Raw genomic sequence first — 22,858 nt, 5'->3', positions numbered from 1 at the left:
TGCATCCAGAACAGACAGAGAAAATAAGAGCTTAAAGTGAGACAATCACATTTTTTTGGAGGAAGAAATACATCTTCCTCTTCCAGATGAAAAGCTGGATTTATAAGCATTAAAACTAGCGTAGGGTGGCTAATGCTGCCAAATTTTATATAGGTATTGTTGTGTAACTGACATTATTGAGTCAGTTTGCTGATTTTATGACTCTCCTCTACTTAAGCTAATGTTAAACCATAATTTGGCTCAGCCAGGTCACCTAATGACCATGTCTTTTAAAGGAATACACTTACATATTAGTTAGATGACACCACTCTCATGCTAATATGCTAAATGTGAAGCTATAGCTAGATGATGTTTAGCTTAACTTAACATAAGGATTGGAATCAGGGGTGAACGGTTAGTCTTGCCGTGTCCAGAGGTAAAAAAACAAATCTGCCAAATCTGCTCTCTAATTAGAATAGAATATATTGTTTGTTAAATCCAAGTGTTAAAATATCAAGTTGTGGTTTTTACAGAGGGTCATGTGCTGGACTCTTAGCGGTCTCAGTAATGTTGTGCACTTTCTGTCGGTTCCCTGGCAACCACATGATGAGCACAAGACTCCTGGAGCGCTATCGTTTTCCTCCTGCGTCGGGTCTTCATGATAAGCTAAGCTAATCAGTTTCGGGCTGTTGCTTAGTATTTAGCAAACAAATGTGAGCGGTATTGATCTGCTGGTCTAACACTCTGCATAACAGCAGATTATACAGGCCTATTTCCCAAAATAGAAAATATTTTTTTCATGTAAGTGACTCAAGAGAATTTTGGGAAATGGAGTTAAATTGAATGTGTCATGATCCTGTAATTACCTCTTGTGGCCACAAATTCCAAGTTACAGCAACACTACAATTGCATATTTAAATCCACCAAGCTTTCATAATATTTAGACAAGAAAAGACTTGAAGACTTGGCGAGCATTCCTGACTTCTTATTCACTGAAGCAAACTGCTCTTCACCTCAGTTTAATCAGCTAAAGCAGAATAGTGTCCATCTCCCTCCATGTCTCACCTTATATTGACTTTGCATGTATCCCTGCTTCCTCTGAAGGTTTTTGTGACCTCTCTAAAGGATGTATCGAGCCACTTACCTCTCATTCAGTCTTCTTAAAACTCACCCTGGCACAGAGCTGGGCGATAAAACAAATTTTATTTTCAATTACGATTTTGGCGATTATGAAAATGAGATAATCGAGATAGAACAACTATCGTGCCGCATTGATGCTCTCGTCTTGTCTTATGTTATAAGCAGCCGGACAGCGCAGTGAGAGAGACAGACAGGCGGTTACACGTATACATGGCAGACTATAAAATAAAGACTATAAAAACAAATAGAAAAATCATGATCTCAATATTGACCAAAATAATCGTCGTTATGATTTTTGCCTCAATCCAGCAGCCCTCTCCTGACATAATTATTCCATGGTCACAGAACGCTGACGGCACTGAAGCCCCTGACCTTTCCGCTCGTAATTTCCAGCAGTAGACGAGGTGAAGCTAATTCTGTCGTTCCCTGTAAGGGCATCGGTTAAATGCCTGAAAAGTTCATTGTGGGAGAAATAGAGCAGGTAGGAAATGGGGATGAGAAACAGGGGTGGTAACTTGAACATGGGAGGGAGGGAGGAGGAGGAGGAGGAGGAGGAGGAGAAGGAGGGTGGGGACACAGAAGCATTCCGACAGAGAAAGGAGGAGGGAGAAGACTGGGTGACTTTGCCGCCATCTGCCTCCAGCTCTCCAGCTCCGTCCTCTGCGGCAGGACAGGTGGCTGGTGGCCGCCCTACTTCTGCTGACTTCAGCCCTTTCCCTCTCCCCCTTTCCCATTCCTTTATCTCCTGCCGGCATTGTTCATTCCCCACCGGCCCCACGCCGCTCAATTAGCCGGTGTAGCGGTGCGCTCACAGTCCCAGCCCTCTCCCACCTCCCCCACCCCCCCACCACCCCCTCCTTCACATCCATATTACCTGATATAGAAAGGGGCGCGGCAGGTCACAGGCATTGGAGATGGTTGAACAGCGCTCCATTTCAATTTTTTATAGATGTTATTTGGCCCTCAAGCTCAATGAGGGAGGGGAGGGGTTGTCCTTTTGATTTTTAGAGGACAGGTGGGAAGGACAGAGCTGTGTGTGCTTGTGTGTGTGCACGTGTGTGTGTGTGTGTGTAGATGCATGTTGGGATTAGGAAGCAGAGGACTGGGCTCTGTTACAATTTAGACTGAAATGGCTCCTGCCAGGTCCCCTCCTTCCCCTCCTCCGCTCCTCTCCGCACGCTACTGAGAGACCTTCTGTTTCTACGTACACACACACACACACACACGCACACACACACAGCCACCAGCGCGTGAAGCGCAGTGGCACCGAGCTGTCTCACACACTGTTGGGCGGCTGGTCTCTCTCTGCATCTCACCTCCAGCGCCTGGGTCTGATTCACATGACAGCTAAATGGAGCTGGGAGCAACACATAAAAACTGACCCGAATCCCTCGCAGCCAAATGTCTGGCTTTTGTTTTCTGCAGTGCGTGTGTGTGTGTGTGTGTTAGTGTGTGTTTGTGTATGTGTGTGAGGCAGGGGGGCCCTACAGTGCGACCGCTTTGGTAGCATATGCTCTGCAAAAATTAATTCATGCTCCCAGGAAAGGGTGAACGTTCAACTTGAGATTTCACGCTGCAAAAGGAATTTTTCTTTCTATTCTCGCAGATCAATGACGCTAAATTTTGTTCTGTGCTCTTAAATTTTTCAGCTAAGGAATTGACATCATTGAGTAAAAAAAAAAAAAAACACAGGCATTATGGGAGGTTGTGTTTTTTGTTGTTGTTGTTGTCTCTTCTGCAGAGCTAGCACACGCATGCACAAAATATAGGCCAGTCATATTTAATTCAAACGTCTCCACTTTTTTAAAGTAACAATCCTCTTTTCCCAACCAAAATTTCTGTGGTTTTATTTGATTTTTTTTTTTTTCCTGTGCACTTTTCCCTGCACCCCCTCTCCCCCTACATATGGACAGCCTGTGAAGTACTCTAAGGTACAGTATGCTCGATTTGCATGTCGTGCAAGGATGCTACAACCTGTCTGCACTTGGATTGTTTGCTTGGATTGAGTTGGAAGATTGTCTTGTCGTCACTACACGTTCTGTACAGTCTCACGGCTGCGGACGTTTTTAAAATAACTCCCAGCGAGATATGTTGAGATGTCATTAAAGGAAGGATAGCGCAGGCTACGGTGTGAATTACGCCTGAGATTAGTTTGAAACGGACGTTTTCTTTGTGCTTGCTGCATTGCTATTGATGTTCCTTCAGGGGAAACATGATAAGGCTCCATGTGATGATACTAACTCCATTTTTTTTTTTTAAGTCAAGATTGTTCTGATCAAGTTATCTGAGCAGGTCTACAATCATAGCAGTGAAACGCTCAATTACTCGGGGTAAAGAATTGTCAGCTAAAATGTGAAATATTGATTGTGCTCGCTGGCTGTTTTTTTTTTTTATTGTTGTTGTTGTTTTCCTTTGGCTTGTCACTGTGGCGTGATCATATTGATGCAGTTGTATGTGTGCATGGTTTTAACTGTGCCCACCTACCTGCACTCCTCCCCTTCCCACCCCCCCCCCCTCCCTCCCTCCCTCCTCCTCCTCCCACCTCCTCCTAGTCCAACACCAAGCTAAAGCTCGTGCGGAGCCTGGCGGTGTGTGAAGAATCCTTTCCTTGCCCTATTCCTGAGCCTTCAGCAGCACCTCAGGTAAAAAAAAAAAAAAAAAAAAAAAAAAAATCTCCCCGAATAACCAGAGTGTGTTCATCTCAGTCATCTCATCAGTCTGACGTCGGTCGTTCAGCCCAGTTTGTGAATTTACAAGCCTGCATGTGTAGCGTCGAAGCGCTGACCTGAGATCAGTCCCTCATCTCAGCTCATCACAATCCAGCAGGTAGACCTCCGACGCTTGATTAGCGGCCTTCATCTGACACTATGATTAAACACCTGGCTGTGGCAGCCCCATGAAAACAACCAGCATCATCAAAAACAGAAAGTGTCCAGCTCCCAACAGCGAGCCCGGCCGATACTTTGCTAAATCAACTCTTCTTTTTTTTTATTTTTATTTTTTTACAGTGTATCTCAAGGCAAAGCCCCCACTCTGATCAAACTTTCTCCATTACATGCCATTCTGCACAGCTCCTGGCATGCTTTCAAACACACACACACACACACAGGTGTATCTGTTCAGGGCATTTCAGCCAGTCAGCACCGAGCCCCATAACCAGAGGGCGGTGTTATTCCCACAACAGTCTCGCATCGTCTGCACTCGACGCAACGTCCTGTATTACCGCCATCAATCATGTCGAGGAAATTACAATTTCCACACGTCAGCTACAGAGAGCCGTGGAGCGCTCTAATTGAATACTCCTGATATTTCCCCCGCTACCGTTATTGGCCCCGGAGTCGAGGCTCCTCCGAACAGAGCTCTGCGGCAAACTAACCTAGAGGGGCGAGGTAAAGCAATAAAAGAAAGAAGAAGAAGAGGAGGGGGGTGAGAAGAAAAAAAAAAACACATTAGCGGAGTACACATTCAGCTGTAAGATCACAGATTCCCATTCAAACCTCATGATTATCAAATAAAAACATTCCCCATTGTTCACCGTAAGACATCATTGTCTCCACTGTCAGATCGTAAGAACTGACAAAAGGCCGTATGGATCTATAGGACGTCCAAAAACCGTCTCCACATCCCGGAAAAATACATCTGCCCTCACATTGTACGCCTAACTGTCAATTCCAATCAATGGCCGATAGTAAAAGGGGCCTCTGAATACACGCCGTACTTTTTTTTTTTCTTTTTTTTTTTTGTTTTAGACTGACAGCACGTTCATTACATATTCAGAAGACCATCATTTTCACGCTGTTTTTCCTTTATCTCGAGGTAAATGGATGTCAGGAAACAAATGAGGCAGCCCCGCAACAGCTGCACATCATCCAGGCGGCTTCCACGCGATGCCGAGGGTGGCTTTATAAGCAGCAAACATCGCCGTTTATTGCCAGAAGAAGAAGAAGAAGAAGGAAAAAAAAAATCCTTTTGCTTTGACGCGCACGCACACACACACGAACCCGCTGTCACTCGCACACAAAACACACACACACACACAAACCTCGAATCATTTTCACTTTTCTTTCTCAGTCTCGCTCAGGCAATTAGTCAGTCACGGCTCTCATTAGCATATTACATTTTCACATATATTCAGCGCGTCTCAAAACGAAGGAAAATGTAGCGTCTCATTATCTCGCTCCGCAGCTGTTACAGGGATCAAACGCGTGACCTTTTTTCGGTTATGAGCTGCTCTCCCGCCACTAGGTCACCCTTCTCTCACTCGTTCATTCATTCATTTCTCTCTCTCTCACACACACACACACACACACACTCGCTCACAGACTCTCTGATGTTAGCTTTCCAGAGTTGTGTTTAATCCACTTATGGTGCACTGGCAACCCCTCTCCTCTATTCAGCTTTCCTTTTCAGCCTTTGTAGAATTGCCTGAAAAGCAAATCAGATATTGCTCTGAGTCAAGTGTGTGAGTCTATGTGTGTGTGTGTGTGTGTGTGTGTGTGTGTGTGTGTGTGGTAAGGAAGAGCACGACCGGGGTAAACCAAGGCCATTTTTAATACATCTCACAAAACATCCACACCAGTCTTCCAGCCAGATTAAAGCATGGTCAATTTTTTTTTTATATATATATATATATATATATATTTTGAGAAGGATTACCACTAACTCCATTCTGTTGACTTTTTAAGGAATGAAATATGCTGTGTTGTTTAATTTCGGGGCTGGAATTCATGTATTATTCAGCTGGTTTAATAAAAAAACAAGCTAATCAAGCAGATTAATTGCCACAGTGCTTTGGAATTCATGGATGCAGGCGTGTTATTACCGGCAAGGAAACAGGTTTGGATGATAAACCAGGAGAGTTTATTAAGTGTCTTACAGTGGCCTCTTTTGCCCATGCTTTTCTCTAATTAACCTAGAACCTCAGGCAAGATCATAGAGAATTAAAAGCCTCATATTTAATGCCTCCTATCTAAATTAATGCCTCACGTCTGTTCATCACTCAGAACAGACCTAGGTCACATTTAGAATCCGACGCTCCCTATAAAATGCTGACATTAAGCTCTATCGCACTTGACTCATGTGTGGTTACTAGTCTCCCAAAACGGCACACACACACACACACACACACCCTTCCATTTTTCGGCGACATCAGCCAGAAGGATTTAAAATGCATACCTCTTTTATCCATCAATCCTTCATTCATTTTTTTTTTTTTTTTTTTTTGCGCTCCCTGAACAGGATGGATTCCTTCTGCAGCCCTTTGAAAAGGAAGAACGAGCCACACAGGACCAGGCTGAGAAAGAGGACAGCAGCGACAAGGTGGACAAACCTGAGAAAACGCAGAGAAAAATGCTTTCTAGAGGTGAGAAAATGCAATTAAACCCACAGTGAAGTACTCGTGTCACACGCTCTATATAGGTTTTTTTTTGTTTGTTTGTTTTCTGTTTTGGGGATATCACCTTCTATTTTTATGAAGCATTTGAACACATTTGTGCATGACATTGACAGCCTTGTTTAAGTGCATTTTTAAGTATTTATAGTTAATTTTTGTAAGATTTAAGGTTAGAAACCTTTACAAAGACCAGATTTGCCATCGCGGTCACAGGAGCTGAAATATTTCCATTAGCACCTCAGCTTTCTTTACATCATAAACACCTGAGACCTCATTTATAAACATTGCTTACCCCCCCCACCCCCCCAAAAAAAAGTGGCTTGAAAGATGCATGTGCTTTTTCCCATCTGAAAATTGGAATTTCTATTAAAAAAAAAAAAACGTGGCAGGAGAACGTGTGCACCTGTAGAAAAAAAAAACAGATTGCATGCTTCTAATATCATTTTAGTGACAGTGGGTATTGGTGACACTGAAGGCATCATTGAAATGAAGCCAAATGCCTTAATGATACTTATCACACAATTCATGTCACTCAGCCAAATTACAGCCTTCTAATAATTATATCCCTTACCATGTCACGAGGAACATCCAATCCTAAACTTTTTTTTTTTTTTTTTTTTCCAAAGCTCTGTGCCCTCCAGTTTGTCCAAAAGCACTTCTCAATTTTAAATGATATCTCATTATGGGCCGATAATTGGCGTGATTCAGTTAATTGCGACAAGCTCAAGGTGTGAAGCAATTATACAGATTCCCACAGGCGTATAAAGGTGTCTACTTCCCTCTGTGGAGCAACACGACTGATGAGGCAAGGTCCAATTATAGAAACCAGACACTCACCGAAGGGAACGAGCTCCGGTGTCCCCAGACTCCCGCTGATGGGTCCTATCCTTTTGTTTGGTGCTTGAGAACATGTTTTTTTTTTTTTTTTTGGTGTCAACTTCATTATAAGACCATTTTTAAAATTTCTTAAATGTTTCAGCTGGCAGTGTTTTCTGCTGCTGTTGCAAACTGCCAGATTTCTTTCATATTTGCCACACAAATAACAACCTCCAAACAGCCCTGTCCTCAATGACGTGACCCTCGCTGAAGTTTCTCTGTTCAGATGTGACTTTTCCATTTTCCTTCACAAATAGTTGAATGACAAGCTGATTCATTTGCATATCAGTATCCACAAATGGTTTCATTAACTGTATCATTAATTCGGGGAGTTAACGAGGCGGAACATTTCAAGTTCCTTGTTATCCATATAAAGAAAATTATACTGAGAAATTGCATGCAGGTAAGCTTTTGAGATAAATTTTCTTAAACAATACTTATGTCTCTCTTGGTTAGATTCCAGTCAAGACTACACAGATTCAACTGGCATAGATCTCCATGAGTTCCTGGTCAACACACTGAAGGGCAACCCCAGGTATACCTCACCTCACACACCTTTTTGACTGCTGCACTACAACAATCTATTCAGCCTGATGGCGGATGTTGAGCTTAACTTTTGGTGAACAGGAATTCACACCGTTGACCGTTAGCAAGCCGTCTTGACTTTTGAGAAAACAGAAGTTAGAGAGTCCAAAACAGAGGAAGCTATCGTACTTTATTAGTGTCACACCATCAACTTCTATTTAACAGATAGAATAAACTGTACTGAATAAAAGTAATAGAGTTGCTAGTTCCCTGCTTGCTAGCGTTTTAGCATTAGCACACTAGCTACAGTAGTTCACCAACCAGCCCTGTGAATAGCTTATAGAACCAGAGACACATGCATTGATTCTTCCTGGTGTGATCAGGCCTTTAGAGTTGTTGTGATTACTATTTGAACATTGATGATTGATCACATGATTTGAAGATTGAAAACATTATTGATCATGAACCCGATTTCAAAGTGCTTCAGTCGTCTCAATAACAATCTTGTGTGTTTCATGTTTTTAGGGATCGAATCATGCTGCTGAAGTTGGAACAGGACATCTTGGACTTCATCAGCAATAACGAGTAAGATATTTTTATTTAAAGTATTATTAAGCACCTGCTCTACATTAAACCAGAGGAGGATAGCTTAATTAGTCAACCCAGCTGCTACAGTGTAAAGGAAAACCTACAAACCTATCCATCAAATTCAAATATTCCTCCAAAGTTGTCTTCGAGATAACGGAGCTCTCTTGCACACCAGCACAGAAGGATCTTTATACTTTCAGATGGGCTGTGCTTGATGTCACACAATTAAGACAAACAGCTGTTCATGGTCCCAGTTGTTTCTGTTCTGTAGAGTCTGCAGCCCTGCTGGGATGCATTGCATAATTTTCAAAAGGAGTATCTGAACTTTCCATTGGCGCTGGTCTTCAAATTCTCTATTCAGCGTTTTTGGGAGGGGAAGTCCAGACTGCTATGACAAATGAAGTGATATTTGTCCAGACTTGTTGAGGACCTACTGTAAAGTTCCCCTCCAGTAAACTCATAGGTCTTGTTTACTCCTCTAGCATATCACTATAAAACAACGTCAAGATTGAAACGCGTGTCTGTGTCTCTCTCTCCAGAAGCCAAAAGAGAAAGTTCCCGCCCATGACGTCCTACCACAGGATGCTGTTACACCGAGTAGCAGCCTACTTTGGCATGGACCACAATGTGGACCCCAGCGGAAAGTCAGTGGTGATCAACAAAACCACCAACACTAGAATGTGAGCCTCTCTTTGGTATTTTGACGTTTCCTGTTCTTCACGCAGTGACGTTTACTCTCCTTATTTGAGTGAAATCATTCTTTAAATTCCAAACTTAGAATAAAAACTACAGTATTATCAGACAGATAGACAGTGCATGAGTGCAGGATCTCTCAATAGATTATACAATACTATTACTTTGCTAGTTAATTGGTGGTAGTAGCTGGTGAATCGTCTGCAACCGTAAACTGTTACAATCAATCGACAGATCAGTTGGTTTCCTGCCCTGGTTAGCGGTTAGCATATGTTGCTGTCAGCATCTGGCTGAAATTAAGCTGCCACTAAAAACTCTTGTAAATTCCCCAACCGACAGACCCGATCAGAAATTCTCAGAGCACATCAAGGATGACAGGGCGGACGATTTTCAGAAACGCTACATTCTCAAACGAGACAACTCCAGCTTTGATCGTGAAGACAGCACGGTAGGTGTTTTTTTTTTTTTTTTTTTTTTTTCCCTCTCCCCACCAAGCTGTCACTTTCATTTTTGACATGTTGGTAAGAGTGGGACAATCTGGCGTCCCTGACATAGCTGCTAAAGAAGAGTGTGTGTGTGTCTCTGTATGTGTATGTGTGTGTGTGTGTGGTATGTCCTTGCCAGATCCGAATGCGTTTGAAAGCTGACAGGAGGAGCAAATCGATGGAGGAGAGGGAGGAGGAGTACCAGCGAGCCAGAGAAAGGATATTTGCACATGATGTGAGAGCTGTTTGTGTAGGCGGGGTGGGGGAGGGTGGGGGGGGTGGGGGGGGGCATGTTGCACAAATCTTTGTGTTATTTCTATTCATGTGCAAATTCAGTAGATTTTTTTTTTTTTTTTTTTTGCTACCAATTACCACTGCTGGATTTATGAATTTATAGATGGGAGTCTATAAAGATCTTTGTGGAGAAGTCAGATTTATTACTAGACTTACAAGCAGGAATACCATCAAATTTATTAAGATATTTACTGACAAATTGATAGTAATCTGGAGTCAAATTCACAAGGACACCAAGAGGATTTTTTTATTACATAGGGAAATGAAACATAGCTGTCATGTGTTTACTTTGAATTCCCCTGAAACTGACTGTATTTCTCCTTTTCACTGACAGGGAGAACACTTCATACTGGATAGGAGGTAAGTAATAAAACGACATTAATCACATGACCACTGACTTTGCTTCACCTCTCACCGAGTAATAATTTAGTCCTAAAAAGCTTTATCTAATGCCAATGATAAATCGTCACTTAATTGGCCAAAGTAGAGCTGATTTCATCCTTTAAAAAACGTAACTACAGCACTTCAGATAGCTGCTACTTTAAATCAGTCACTTTTACGGTTTGGCTGTCAGAGCAACAATTAGAGTCAGCTCCGTCATGTTTTTAAAATCTATATTTTTCGTCAGCGCCCGCTCTCGTAATACCTCCTCTTCTCCCTTCAGTGCTCAGGATGAAGACGCATGCATGAGCACCCAACAGAGGCGGCAAATGTTCAGGTGGGTCCACCCCCGTCACACACATCATCCAGCTTTTTTTTTTTTTTTTTCAGAAGCTGAACCGCAGGCAAAAAAAAAAAAAAAAGCCTTTGAATCGCCGTCTGTCTTAATCGGCTCGCACAGGAACAGGAGTGCTGATCTGAGGATTTGTTTTTGCTGCTCGAGAAAGCTCCTATTAAATAGGATTTTCTGCACAGGCTTCCTCATGTAGACTGGCCTTTTTTTGGACCAAAGCTTGCCAGATAAAACATGAATCTGTTGGGTTTTTTTTGTTTTTTTAAAAAAAATGTCATCTGTTTTTGATCAAGTTGAGAAGAATACATGATGGTAATGTTTCGTGGGAGAAGATGCAGTCTCGCTGAGGATAAATCTACAACAGCTGAAAGAAGTCTAAGCGGAATGCTTCGACTTTTGTCTGCATTGATCAAGTTTTAAGAATTTATGAACATTAACTTGCTGAATTTAGTGTTACAGGCCAATTTTTAACAAGTGACAAATTGAGTAAAGGCCTAAATATCAGATACATATATTTTTTTTAACAGTTTTATGCAGGTTTCCCCCACACACACACTTTTTCATGTGTAATTTTGTTGCAAGAGTGGTGTCATTTTTATTTAATTAATGAAAAATTGCCTTTATAACTTGCAGATACTGTGCTCATGCGGCAGAGCTCAAGTCTAATAAATAGATTCAAATGTATTACATAAGCTTAAGACGTACAGTGACTGACAGCGAAGCCTAACAGGAGACTCTCTTCCCCCCGAGCAGGTTGAGGGCCGGCAGGTCAGGCGCCAGCCGGCAGAGCAGCTCCGAGACGGAGCCGCGGCACGGCGAGCCTCGACCGTGGAGCAGCACTGACAGCTCGGACAGCTCCAACCGGCTCGCCCCGAGGCCCGCCATCACCAAGGCCAGCAGCTTCAGCGGCATCTCCCCCGGCCTCGTCCGAGGGGACAGCACAGCCAGCAGCAAGAGCACAGGGAGGCTTTCCAAAACAGGCAAGAAGAGACCACAGGGACAGAGAGACATTACAGCTGTACCGAACACCTAGCGCACATTTAGACACTAATTTACTCAGATGCTAGAGACAATATCACATTCACTGCTCCAAAACAGCTTACTGAAGCAATCTGGAAAACAAAAAACTGCATCTACTTGCACTTTACAAGTGTAGCAGTCAATATTCTGCTATCTACAAATTTTTAATGAACTGTTTTTCCGAGCAGAAACCACATTACGTTTTATCAGATTCAGCTGTTTCTCTGTGATTGACGGCTTTAAAATGAAGCAGATTACATTGTCCTAAATGCGCAGGTGAACTTCATTCATTGTCACTCAAGACAAGAGAGAGGAAATCCCTCCGCCGCAGCGCAGACGAGGAAACTTTCACTAATTAGATGCTACTCTGAGTAAACGGGAATAAAAATAAGCATTTTGCATATTGAGCTTCAAGCAAAGTCCTCTGGCATTTCACAGCACCTGAGGTCTTATTAGAACAAGTGTTTGTTATCCTGCTGTGGTCAAAAAAAAAAAAGAGTCTGTGTTGCCGCCCTGTAGCCGGACAGCTGTCAAAACTAATTACCGTACAGCAACACGGTGGTTGAGGAGGCACGCTTAAAAAGTGTGGTAGCAGCAGTAGTGTAAAATCTAGCGGTGAGGAGTTCCTGCATAATGTATAAGTCTAAGCGCCGGGAAGTGCCACACACACACGTCTCCGAGATGAAATTAGAGCTGCTCCCAAACTGCAGGTGCTTACTTCACAATTAGATACATTTGTAACTGGATTGGCTGAGATCAGATGAGACGTGTTCTTCACGGTGGGCTTTTGTCTTTATCTGTGTTAGAAATCCTCAGTTGGCTTCTGTTCTCCTCTTTGTTCCCTGCCACCATTTTTTTCTTATTTTTTTTTCTCCTAGGTAGCAGCAGCAGCAGCAGCGAGCTTTTTTGCCAGAGCAGTTTTTTTTTTTTTTTTTTAAAGTTGTTAACGAGGTGCCACGCTGCCCTCGCTCGGTATTCTCAGAGTATAAGTTAAGGAGACACCTCGCTGCCGTGTTCTCATGCGTTCGCCCTTGCTCTCCAGCCCTCCAATAACCTTCCTTTGCAACAGGCTGCACACCACCTCTGACTGAAAATAGCAGCTTATATATAATAGAGGCGGAATTCATCTCAATCACCTGAAATTGAAGTCTATTATTTCCAGGCTTTTTTTTTTTTTTAATATAATTTCAACATAATCATTCAGTTCTTAGTCAAAGTCATAAAGCCATCTTGTCATTTTTTGAAGCACTCATGTATTTCCATTTCCTGCCAGTCCACTGCCTATATATTCAATCCCTATAGCAAATGATAATAATGACTCATAATGAATCCCTCCGCTCCATAATAAGCACTATTACATTTTGTACATTTTGCTGTATGTTTACTTAAGTAAGAATACTTCTACTGAATACTCCTCCCAGCGCTGTCTGAATCACGATAAGCAACCTGAATTCAAAAAAAGGAGGAAAAAGAAATCTGTGTTCTTGTGAATAAACACTAGATCATGATGCCAGTCCCTCCTCCCCCCAAAAAAACCAATGGCTTCTTTTAGGAAGGCCTCTTCACTATTTTAATCAACGTTCTGTAATTATACGGGGAGAAATCGATCACAGGCGGCGCAGAGATACCAATTTCTCTGTCAACAGTTCCCCTCAAGAGATCAGAATGCAGCGCAGCCTCAAGAGATGCAGCGTTATTAGCGAGAGGCATGAATTTTCTCCCCTTCTTCATTATCACCATCAACTCCTCTTAACCCATGTGAAGAACCAACCAGCTAAAAGCAACAAGTTAATACTCCTCCTGTCAGAGTAATTCTGGGACGTGTAGGAAGTAGACGATCAATGTTTAACCGCTTCTTCTTTTGCTTTCTAATCCTCAGGTTCCGAATCGTGCAGTAGCGTCGGTTCTTCGTCCAGCTCGCTATCCCGTCCCCAGCTGCCTCTCCCGGTTTCAGCCTCTTCCCGCTCCAACATCCCCAACGCACCCTTAATCCACCCGGCTGCCGAAACAAGAGGCTCGGGACACCCGGAGATGATCAAGAACATCCCCTCACAGCCACCGCCAGCTACAGACGCAACAAACTATTACGTGCTGTCGCTGGAAGCCTCAGGGATACCACCTGGCAGCGTTCTGGTCAACCCACACACAGGTTGGTGATACAATACCTCCCTCATGTCAAGTATCTAACACTAGGTTTGCCAATTTTTGAGGGGATAGAGATCATGGAATCTAAATTATGGATATACTTGTGAATATATGTTCCACTAAATCAAAAATCACCAACTTTAAAAAAAAAAAAAGCACAATTTCTTCCTCAAGGGCGCTGACCTAATCTAAATCCGCAGTATTAAATCAAAGTAAAATTTCCCAAAATACATGTTCCTCTCTTGTAATTTGCTGCCCTACTAATGAATATTCATGACTTGGTGACAGAAATTACAGACTGGCATGGGCTTCATTCGGTTTGTCTGTCAAATTAGTAGTCTGAACAAAGCACGCTGATCAAAATTCACTGAACAGATGGGAGAAATCTGTAAATATTCATCACGGGCTTAACAGACACAGTTGTGCACTTTTGGGCTGCAAACTGAACTCCGAACGCTGCCAAGGATGTTAATTCCTGTTGACTCTCCTCTCATGTTCCATGTTTGGGTGTGTCCTTCACTGTCACCAGGCGCATAATTCGAGTGTGTTCCCTTTGTAAGATGCTGAATTGATTTGTGTGTGAACGGGTTCACATCTCGGTGTTTTTTTTTTTTTGGTTCTCATATGAATTTAATTTTACAGGCAAGCCTTTCATCCATCCCGATGGCAGCGCTGTAGTTTATAACCCGGCCAGCGTCGCCCCCACTGCTGGCAGGAGTCCACATCAGGGGAAAACCGCACAGCAGCCAATCCCTGCCGCAGGCCAGCAGCAGCCAACCAATCATCTCCACTCCCAGGTCAGTGGGAGGGACTACTTTTTTTTTAACAGGAGTCTGACTTTTTCCTCATTCAAATTGAATTCATGTGCAGCTAACTTTTTCAAACCTTACTAACCTCTAGTGTTGAAATGGGAGCTGATAGAAGGATGGCAGGAGCTTCACTAAGCTATTCAAACTGACTGTTCGCTAAACCCCTCCCCCAAACAGCGATGTCCAATCATAGCTTAACAATCATCCAGACATGGCAGGTCTGTCAAGCTTTGGATTTCTCCACATGTTGAAGTGGTGTGCATGATGCTGCAGTAAAACAGATCATCTGCATTTAAAGAGTTTAGAGGGCGCCGTCGTTCCAAAATCCAAAACACAAGCACAAATGTAAAGAATGGATTAAATAGTGCGTATGCTGCAAACGTTAGCATGTCCAGCTAACTAGCTTACTGCCTATAGTCAGTGCCTCCAGGGAATTGCCATTTTTATGATCTCAATCTACCTCAAACCTAAAAATGGGCACTTTGCAAATGAAACTACATTTTTGTGTTAATGTATTTATTTTAATGGAGTTAATGACTGTGCTAATGTTGAGGTGAAGGTTTATTTAAGAAAGGCTTATAAATGGAACTCAAGTACAGTGTTTTCTTTTTTATATAACTCTGAGCCCATTGTTCTCATGTTCAGAAATTCAATTTAAATATTAGCATTGAAATATAGTTGTTTCTGTGAAATGCAGTATGCATATGACTTCATTGGTAGTAGTTTTTTTTTGTTTTTAAATCACATTATTTTCCTTTGGTTGGAATTTTTCCCAGTTCCCACAATTTTAACCACACATAAAACATTGTAAATTGTATTGCAATTTTTGAGAAAAGCCACTGCAAAAACAAGCATGTTTGGCCACAATAATCACAAAAACCTCCATGAAATCCTGGAGGGACTGTATAGTAGTAAACTAACCCAGCATTACTTCTGAGGCCAGAGAGCATATTACACTATAATAGTTTTCAGCTTCTTCCACGATAGCACATCCACTGTGTAGTATTTCTCTGCTGTGTGGAAGCTGGTCCTGGATGATGTCGGAGTTAAGGCTAACGTAATGGGGCTCTGTCCTGCTCTCTATTGGATTTAGGGAAGTTTACACTTTAGCAACCACAGCCGGTGTTACCTGAGATAGCCTTACATTTACCAAACACATTGGTTAGTCCTCCTTCTAAAAGCATTTTCCTCTTCTAACATTAAAAATGAAACATACTGTTTGAGAATACGCACATTAAAGATAAATATAACCTCTGTGTTGCGTGTCAAACAGCTTATATTTTTCTTCATCATGCTTTATATTTGATAGATCCTGACTTTTTGCGTGAGATATGTAGCTTAAGCTTTGGTCCTTCAACATTATATCATGAATGTAGCCATCAAGTGCATATTTAAGAGGCTTTTATGGGGTTTTTGCTCTAAAAACAGTCAGCTGGAAACATTAAGCTGGAGTCAATGTGTTCGACCAACTCATGGAGTTAACGTTAGCTTAATTAACTAGCTTATAACAGCTGATAAAATCTGCAAGCGAAATCTATAGCAACAGTAGCTAAGGGGGGCGGGGCTTAGCGAACGCTCAGTCGAAGCTCCCACCACTTTACTATCTCCTACCTAGTCTCATCTCTTGTCCTTCTGTCCATCTCCTCTTCCCTTCCCTCCTCAGCCGATCTGTCCTCCTCTCCAGCCGTCCTCTGAGCCTGTCCACCACCCAACGGTCTCTTATCCTCTTCCTCCTCCTCTTCCTCCTTCTCAGTTCCTGCCCGTCTGTCCTAACCAACAGTACACTGTGGTACAGAACTACTTCTTTTCCATTTTTATTATTCTTCCTCTGCTCCATCTCCTGTCAAACCTGGCTCATTAAGAGTTTATGTATAGACTTTTCTGTCAGACATTTTTAAAAGAAAAAAAAAAATCTCAGCTTGCGAGTTTGGGGTTAATTTTGGGAAGATTTTAAATTGCGAATTGTTTTTACGTTGTAAGAAACATGTTGATTTCATGTCCTCACTGTACATTAATGGACGTGTGCCTTAACAAGGTTAGTTTTAATAGTAGCACAGCATTATTTCACCTTAAAAACTTCAAAACTGATTCATTATCCCCTCAATTAAAGATTCAGTGAGCTTTTTTTTTTTTTTCCTTTGGTGGAAATGTGTATCTAAATCCAGCAGGGGCCATTACCCACATATATAGATCATGTGGGCATTCAGTTAACCTCATTTCTGACCTGGTTTTAGTGAAAGACATGCCTCTGTGACTAATTATGCCTGTGGAAAGTTCCATTAATATTTAATTCATCACCAGATGTTAGCACTGAATAATCTATGACTAAAAACACTACTTTTCCAACAACATGTCAGAATTGACCCGAACTGGCATGTGATGGTGATCTGGATAAATAGTTCACTTTGGACTCTGGTCTCCGCAGACCTGGTTCCGATTTCAACTCCGAAACCTTGAAGCCAAAGTCAATTTAACAAGCGCTTTTTGTTTTAGCGCTTATCTTAGAAATCAGCTGACTGTCCCTGGTGGCCAAACCGTATGGATCCATATTCTGAAAGATTCAAATGCAAGGTTCTGATTGTGCTGTATGTTTATGTGCATCTGCTGTTGCGTTTCATTTATCTCCTGTTAAATATTTAAAGATCCCCTCCAGACATGTTTTAAGATGTATATAAAATACTTTGTGTCTGAGTGTTTTTTTCCCCCACAAAAAAAAAAGTTAAATTATCTTGTTAAAATCCTTAAAATGACTTCTGCTCCTTGTACCTCGTTAAAAAATCCAGATCCTATAAATATGCAAATATATTTCGTTTCAGAAGTTTAACTGCTGGACACAAGATGTCTACTTCACTGTAAAGTCAATTCTCAGTGTTTGTGCACTGGAGGCTTCAAGTTTCCACATCACACTTTTGTAAGGTGAATATTGGATCAGGATTGGCTTCCAAACTAGTTGTGATGTCACAAATCCTGCTCCTAGACCCGCACCTTACAACTGGATTTTCAGTGAGCTCAGAGAAACCTTTTTTCAGCGCATGAGTGTGAAAATAAACTCTGCACATACATCATCCTGCAGAGTGAAGCTCAAACATTCCACTGTAGGAAAAAGAAGAAAAACATATTTTTTAGCAGAGGGGGACTTTAACACGTAATTATTACTGTGAGCGTCTTATGTGCAGAGCAGCATTGTGTTAAGAAGCTCTGTCTCCTCTCCAGCCTGACACCCTGAACACCCAGTTCAGTCACATGACTCTGGCGCAGCAGCCGCCCAACGACGGTGGCGCCTCAGCTCCGGACGCCCGCCACTACCCCACCGTATACCACCACCACCACCACCCCTCCCCCGTGCTACTGCAGGGAGCGCCTCCGCAGCAGCTCGCCGGCTACATGGTGGCAGGGCCATCAGGAGGACACCCGGGTGTGCTGCCAGGTCAGCACGTCCCGCTCCCGACCCCGGGCCCAAACCACGCTTATCCCAGCAGCACCCCGGGCCCCACCGCTTTCCCGGGGTCCACGCTGAACCAGCAGCTACTCCAGCAACACACCTACATCCAACAGCCTGTCCAGCAGGTAGGTTTGAAATGAAAACGGTCACATTTATGGCCAACTTTATGAATAACCCTCCATTTCTCCTGTGAAACGCTGCTCTTATATGTTCCTTCCAGATGTCTACGTGTTACTGCTCTTCAGCCCATCACCCCCCCTGCTCCAGCCAGCAGCAGCAGCAGCAGCAGCAACAGCAGCAGCAGCACTACCGGTCCCCAGTCAACGCGCTGCCCTATAACTGCCCTCAGAGCCAAAATCTGCCCCAGCAACAAGGTACAGACACAGTGATTACAAAGGAGATCATTTCACATTTCAGAAGACACATCATGTTAATTCCACTTTCCACACATGGATCATTTGCATCACGCTGCCTTTTTCACTTCTCTACACCGTTCATCAAATCCAATTAAAGTCGTGTTGTATGACAAACACACCTGGATGCCCAAAAAAAAGCAGCAGGTTACCCTCACTTCCCCTCCAGTCTCCTGTGATAAAGCAAAGATACAACTTGTTCAAATAAAGCTTTGAAACAGTGGCATGGTGGATCTAAAAGACTAATCAAAGGCTGATTTAATGAATGAGGTCTGATGTGAAGCAACAGATTTTTTCCTTGAATTTTTCAGACTCCACGTCGTCAAGAGCAAAGCACAGCCTCACTGCTGTATCAAGAGTGGCGCCGTATCAGCGGACTCCGTTAACTTCCCGCTTTCAGCTCTTAGATGGCATTTTTGTTGTCGCGGTTCATGTTTCTTCACAAGGGACCTACGGCAGCAGCAGTCCGGCAGCTCTAGTGAAGGACAAATATCTCTCCCTTCCTTTTCTCTCTGTTTGTTTGTTTTTTATGAGTTCAGATGTCTCCCCAGGAGTCATCCACTTGATTATTCTGTTTTCTGTTTCCCTCTCCCCCCCCCCTCACCACAGGAGTTGAGATTGTTAGCTCCTGCTCTCCCTCTGTCTCTCACACACACACATGCACACACACTTCCTTAACTGGATGTAACATTGGCACATGTGTGACTCTTACAGTCGTGCACGCGCACACACACACTGGTGTACACACGTTCTCTGTGAGTGGCTGCGGCACTATTCTGTCATCTGTAGGCTGCAAATGCGGCTTCCCTGCTGGGGACCCGGGGAACAGACAGCGGACAAATGAAGCTGCCCTACAAAGGCAAAGGACAGCAATTATTTCTCAGGGAAGCCGAAAAAATGACTTCAGTGCCTCATTTACCTTCTGTTTTTTTTTTTTTTTTTTGCATTAATTAAAAAAACATACACACATGTAAAAGCATGGGAAAGTAAAGATATTGCAGCTGGGTTGCACACGTAATAAATAAGTCAGCAATGGAAAATCTCTGTTGGCTCAGTCGGTGTCCACAGAAAAAAAACCTGCCACTGTTTCCACTCACTTGAATCAAACAGTCACCACCAGCACTGAGCTTTGGTGTCAGTCATAGTGTTTCTAGGAAAGCATCTTACCAGAATATAGAAGAAGCTCCTTCCTCTTTACTAGTAGCTGATGCTAGAGCGTAATGGAAAACACCTTTTTTTAACAAGGAATAATGAATAATTGTGAGAAACCTCTTCTTGCATACAGTTAAAGAACAAAGGCGCACAGATTCATTTCAGCCTCCGAGCATCCGTCGAAGCAGCTAAACGTTCAGCTGTTTTGTGTGAAGAAACTGTAAATCATCGCCTGAACTGAGCAGATATCACGTATTTTATTTATATCAGATAGAAGACGAGAAGATGAGATGGCCTTTAGATTCCGTAGAATTCAATATCCGCGATGTTTAAGGAGCGTCTTTTTTTTTTTTTTTTTTACGATTCGATAGCAAAAAAAGGGAAGCGTATCGAGCCTGAGAGGCGGAAAGCGGGGCCGGGACACTGTCTGAGAGGCCTCTATGAATCTCACAGTGAACCGGTCTCTTTTTCAGCCCCTCACTCCTCACCTGCAGGACACGATGACGGAGGATGAAAGTGCATATGTGAAGGAGAGGAAGGAAAAAAAAAACCTCCCCCCCTTCTTTGAAATTTGTCTTAACCTCTCCTCACTGGATGGCTTTTTAATCCCTAAGCCGCAGTGGATCAGCCGCATAAAACTGTCATCCTCCAAAAACAGGATAGTAACAGTTGGGGGAGACAGTCGGTCATTATCTGCCTCTGAAGAAGTCACACTCCTCTGCTGCCTGCTGGAATGGAATCAAATCTGGTGCGTTTCGATATTACGGTCATTTCATGCTTGGTTTGTAAGTGAAGGTGGGAAGACGCGGCTGGATAAAAATAGTCCTCCACCCGCCGTTCCCTCGCCGAGCACTTTCATTGTCTAGTTGTACTTTTCTCCCAGGGCGGCAGACTGTAAAGACACCTTCACAAAAGGACGTCCTCTCCTTTTGTCACTTGGATTACCGTGTGTGTGTGTGTATGTGTGTGTGTGTGTGTGTGTCACAAGGGACAGTATTTTCAAATGTCTTTTTTGTCACCTTGACATTTAAGTGCCCCCTCCACCTCCTCCTCCTCCTCCTCCTCCTCCTCCTCCTCCCTCCTCCTCCCTCCGGCTAGGATATAAGCGGCGCCATTTTAGGCCATTCGGAAAATGGCCGGACCCGCGTGTATGACTTTATATCGTCTTTTTTGTGTGCCATTTTCTCAGGGCGCTCTAAATGGGTTTTTAACAAGTGCTGTAGAAATGTGATCCCATTTTCTGTTTACCCCCCCCCTGAACTTAATCATTCATTGGAAGTGGTGGAAATGTTTTTTTTTTTCTCTCTCTCTCTCTCTTTCCAAGACAGAGAAGGCCACTGAGGTTGCAGGTTCAGGCCACCACAGGCTAAATCAAATATATCGACTTTCTCATTTATTCCAAGTGCCTCAAACCTGCTTAGCTGTAACAGCTCAACTCCCAGAGCCGAGTCCCCCCCCCCCCCCCGACTTCCACAATCTATCAATCTGCTGCTCGCTCTATTGTTCTCTCTCTCTCTGATGTGCCTTGAATGTTTCTGTATCGTGACTGTTTTACCTTTTTTTACATCAGTAGAAATATTAGTAAAATCTTGATAACCGGAGCTTTTTTTATTTTATTAGCGGCGTCTTCGGCCGTGCATTAACGGCAGCGTCCTTGCATCTGACTTTTATCTCATCAGGAGTCTCTTTTCATTCGGTCACAGCGTTGTGCCTTTTTTCATTTTGCCTCAGTGCACCAAGCCGTGATGCCAAACCCAGCGTCCAGCTACCAGACCGTAGTGGGCGTGCAGCCAACACCCAACCTCGCTCTCACTGGCAACCAGCAAAGCAATATGGGCAACCAGATGCAAGGCATGATGGTCCAGTACCCTCCAATGCAGTCTTATCAGGTATTTTGATGACGGGGGGTGTCAAATAGATAAATATTACCAGACTACAAATGAAAAAAAGAGCTCATTTTGTTGATTGTAATTTGCTGCTAGTAGCTGTATGTTGCTGATGAGAAACAGCTTCAAAAATCAGAACAACACTAGATATTAATGGAGAATACCAGTGTTGACTTTTGACTTATTTATTCCTAAGATCAAGTAAAATACAAAACTATAATGCTTAGAGTTGATTTTGACTTTACAGATGATCTAATTGTCCAAATATCCTTGAATTTTCCACTAAAGTCTCTGGTTTTGTAGCTTTATTGGCTTGATTTTCCATTTGCTTCCATTTTTTTTTCTCCCTATAGCAGGTTTCTGTGCCACAGCAGACGTACCAGCAGCCAGTGTTTGTGTCCTGCCAGCCAGGACAGGGGGCAGTGGCTGTCGCTGGCATGCAGCCCTGCTACAGCCTTCTCCCCCCAAACCAGCACACCACCATGAGGTATGATCTTTATTGATTAGACGCTGCACATATGTTCCTGGTTAGAATAAATAATGATAAAGGACAGAGATAGGAAACTGACCTGACGTAATCACTGCCATCAGAAAGCAGATAGTTATAGAAGAGGATCTTTACACCTTTTTATAGACTAGATTTTTCACTTGTGATGCAGAGTCAAGAGGCTTTAAGGTGGAGGGATACGTGCGCTTATACAGTATCACCATATCAGCAGAAAAAAACATGATTTATCTCTATATAGAAATCCAATTTTAACCTTCAATTTACTAGTCAGATGTTCCTTTTGGGTCTTGTTATCCATCCAGATTCTCACATATTTGTAACAATGTTAAATGTAAAAGGTGTACTTCAACAACATATATTGAAGAATCACATACTTGTGTTTCACCAGAGGCTGCACGTTAGAAATGATTTGTGTTGATCAGAGGAGGAGGGTGTTGTTACACTTTTCCTTCCGCTCGAGTCAGCAAGTCTGAAATAGTTTTGCAGCAACTTTATATTAAAATCCCCAAATAAATGTACGTTCAGGTAGTTTTATTGCATAGGAAATAGTTCCCTTGTGCTATCCAAGCCAGCAGTTTCACTCACATCAATACTTTATATATGTATATATGGGAGTAATGAGTCAAAGGTAATATTTCATGCTTATGTTTTGGTAATAATAAAGTTTATATTGATCTGTTTAATGATCAATATAAAGCCTGAAGGAGAAAAGTCATTTTTACGCTGCTGTTAAACTTCCTCTGATTTATGTTCATTCTTTCATAATTACAACGTCTAA

General features: G+C 42.7%; 1 protein-coding gene across 10 annotated transcripts in view; it reads left to right on the top strand.

Moving 5' to 3' along the window:
- Window positions 1–22,858, top strand: part of LOC137177166 (R3H domain-containing protein 1-like) — a 48,177-nt gene that overhangs the window by 17,618 nt on the left and 7,701 nt on the right. For 6 of the 10 annotated variants that reach the window (XR_010925991.1, XM_067583295.1, XM_067583294.1 and 3 more), the window contains exons 4-21: window positions 3,033–3,050; window positions 3,672–3,761; window positions 6,358–6,481; window positions 7,844–7,922; window positions 8,438–8,497; window positions 9,040–9,180; window positions 9,533–9,641; window positions 9,818–9,913; window positions 10,307–10,332; window positions 10,637–10,690; window positions 11,459–11,685; window positions 13,605–13,874; window positions 14,513–14,667; window positions 16,343–16,468; window positions 17,893–18,246; window positions 18,342–18,495; window positions 21,418–21,575; window positions 21,926–22,059. Coding sequence is in view for 9 of the 10 variants with exons in the window: in XM_067583295.1 (XP_067439396.1) it covers window positions 3,033–3,050; window positions 3,672–3,761; window positions 6,358–6,481; window positions 7,844–7,922; window positions 8,438–8,497; window positions 9,040–9,180; window positions 9,533–9,641; window positions 9,818–9,913; window positions 10,307–10,332; window positions 10,637–10,690; window positions 11,459–11,685; window positions 13,605–13,874; window positions 14,513–14,667; window positions 16,343–16,468; window positions 17,893–18,246; window positions 18,342–18,495; window positions 21,418–21,575; window positions 21,926–22,059 (2,375 nt within the window). In the remaining variant the exon portion in view is untranslated. The remainder of the gene's footprint in view (window positions 1–3,032; window positions 3,051–3,671; window positions 3,762–6,357; window positions 6,482–7,843; window positions 7,923–8,437; window positions 8,498–9,039; window positions 9,181–9,532; window positions 9,642–9,817; window positions 9,914–10,306; window positions 10,333–10,636; window positions 10,691–11,458; window positions 11,686–13,604; window positions 13,875–14,512; window positions 14,668–16,342; window positions 16,469–17,892; window positions 18,247–18,341; window positions 18,496–21,417; window positions 21,576–21,925; window positions 22,060–22,858) is intronic. The other 4 variants (XM_067583298.1, XM_067583299.1, XM_067583301.1 and 1 more) reach the window with 4 other exon arrangements.

The sequence above is a fragment of the Thunnus thynnus genome, chromosome 24 (genome assembly GCF_963924715.1).
Source record: "Thunnus thynnus chromosome 24, fThuThy2.1, whole genome shotgun sequence".
NCBI lineage: Eukaryota > Metazoa > Chordata > Actinopteri > Scombriformes > Scombridae > Thunnus > Thunnus thynnus.
This window is presented reverse-complemented; position numbering and strand designations above follow the sequence as displayed.